The sequence below is a fragment of the Lathyrus oleraceus genome, unplaced genomic scaffold (genome assembly GCF_024323335.1).
Source record: "Lathyrus oleraceus cultivar Zhongwan6 unplaced genomic scaffold, CAAS_Psat_ZW6_1.0 chrUn0189, whole genome shotgun sequence".
NCBI lineage: Eukaryota > Viridiplantae > Streptophyta > Magnoliopsida > Fabales > Fabaceae > Lathyrus > Lathyrus oleraceus.
This window is the reverse complement of record NW_026112580.1, coordinates 64558-66618: the sequence shown is the minus strand read 5'-3', so window position 1 is coordinate 66618 and position 2061 is coordinate 64558. Positions and strand designations below refer to the sequence as shown.

At 33.6% G+C, this 2061-nt stretch overlaps 1 protein-coding gene across 1 annotated transcript; it reads right to left on the bottom strand.

Moving 5' to 3' along the window:
* Positions 1-923: 923 nt before the first annotated feature.
* LOC127112633 (abscisic acid and environmental stress-inducible protein) lies at positions 924-1701 on the bottom strand. The gene is made up of 2 exons (XM_051046386.1): positions 1529-1701; positions 924-1442 (listed from the first exon to the last, which is right to left on the bottom strand). Exons 1-2 carry the CDS (start codon positions 1638-1640, stop codon positions 1084-1086), a joined length of 471 nt encoding a protein of 156 aa, XP_050902343.1. The 5' UTR covers positions 1641-1701; the 3' UTR covers positions 924-1083.
* Between the last annotated feature and the right edge of the window lie 360 nt (positions 1702-2061).

Here is a 2061-nt window from a genome sequence, read left to right as displayed (position 1 = left end):
TTTTGCGCAAGTGGGAGAATGTTAAATTTATCTAACTTTTTGTGGTTATAGTCAATTGTTGTTTAGTTTGTGAAAAATGGGTTAATCGTGATTTTGACGGAGTGCATAAATAAGTCATTTTATTGGTAAGTGATCTTTTTAATTAAATGACGAGTTTCTAAAACATGATTGGTGTGGGAAAAAGGTGGGCTTTAACCCTTTGTTAATAATTGATGAGACTAGGGTTATATATATTATATAGTTACATCCCCTTTGTAATCATAAGAATCAGAAACGTAACAGTTTGATAATTTATGCCATTGAGAGTTGTGAACGGGAGTGGAATAATATATTATATAATATTATATGGTATATTATATGATACACTCACTTATTTTTTCAAAATTGTAAATCAATCTAAAAAAATGACAACTCTTATATAATTGACCGATTACATTTGGTACCAAAGCTCATATTATATGTGATTATGAATTAATGGTTTTTATGCAATCTTAAACTAATGCCATTATAACCTATTCCAGCAATTATTTAATTAAACTTTGAAGTAAGACATAAATTGAACTAATAAGCTCTAAGTATATTACAAATTTAATAATACATATGATAATTTTGAGATATCTTTTGGTTGAGTTGTGATGATGGAAATTATTGCTTCATTGCAGGGGAACAAACACCAACATTGTTCTGTATACGATGTTTACGTTATGTTGCTGTTATTTTGTTATCATATCTAATGGTCATAATTTTACCGATGAACATTGAACATTGATTTATACAACGCTTTTCATTACTAAGATTTTAAATGCATGAAGCAATTTCTTAGTCTCACTTTATGTTAAATTTGCTTGTTCCGTCAATTCATGGACGAATTTTCTTACACAAATCAGCGGAATGGATTATATAAAAGGAGGCAAAGTACTAACAACAACGATGATATTTGATATATTACACATGATAACACATTCACCACTTTTACTCGAAATCAAACTCATCTTCACATATACATAGTGATTTATCTTTACTCTTTTGTTGAAAACCCAACATTATTTATTACACTTAACACATGCATGCATGATGATATAATCAGTTACCATTGTTGAAACTACCACCATGTCCACCTCCACCACGATAACCACCACCTCCATGGTTGTAGCCTCCTCCACCACCATTGTAACCACCGCCTCCATGGTTGTATCCTCCTCCGCCACCATGGTTGTATCCTCCACCGCCACCGTTGTAACCACCGCCTCCATGGTTGTATCCTCCTCCGCCACCATTGTAACCACCACCTCCATGGTTGTATCCTCCTCCACCACCATTGTAGCCACCACCACCATGGTTGTAGCCTCCTCCACCACCGTTGTAACCTCCGCCGCCACCATGGTTGTAACCTCCACCGTAATATTTGGCATCATTTAATTCATCTGACTTTTCAACAACGTCTGCAAATATAAATAATATGTGAATTTAATTCTTAAACAGCACATGTACTCATATTTTGGAGAATAAAATAAAAAACATAATTTACCATCTTTGGTATTAGTTGAAGTCTCAGTTAAGTCCCTAGCTGACACCTCTGAGGAAATAACAAGAACCATGGCCATTAGGCCAAGGATGAGAATTGCTATTTTGGAATCCATTATACTCAAATCAAGCTCAATTGAAATGTGATATTTAGTAGTGAAGGATGAAAATAATAGTAAGAAAGTGTGGTCTATTTATAATGGAAGGAAGGATGAATCAATACGGAAGCTTTACTCGGTAGTTGGGATGGAGCTAATATGTATTAATTCAATCTTGTCTACTTGCCATTAGCTGAAAGTGACGGTTTTGAAATCACAGTACTTCTAGTCAACACTTCATATATCGTGCTGCCTCGTGGAGCTGTTATCCAAATAGAAACAATCTTTGTAGTTTCTTAATTTTAAGTGTGTCCAAGTTTCAAAGGCATTCGCAAATGTGTCTTTACTTAGTTATTTATTTTCTCAAATGTGTATGTTATTAGGCTTTTAAGTTCTCAACTATATTTTCATTACACAGTTTACTTTATAAATTAAAATT

What these genes read in the sequence shown, in the direction of transcription:
- LOC127112633 (XM_051046386.1), bottom strand. Translation starts at nt 1,640, where the DNA reads ATGGATTCCAAAATAGCAATTCTCATCCTTGGCCTAATGGCCATGGTT. An exon ending in TTCAACTAATACCAAAGATG is followed by an intron (nt 1,443 to 1,528) that starts GTAAATTATGTT and finishes TTATATTTGCAG; the next exon opens with ACGTTGTTGAAAAGTCAGAT.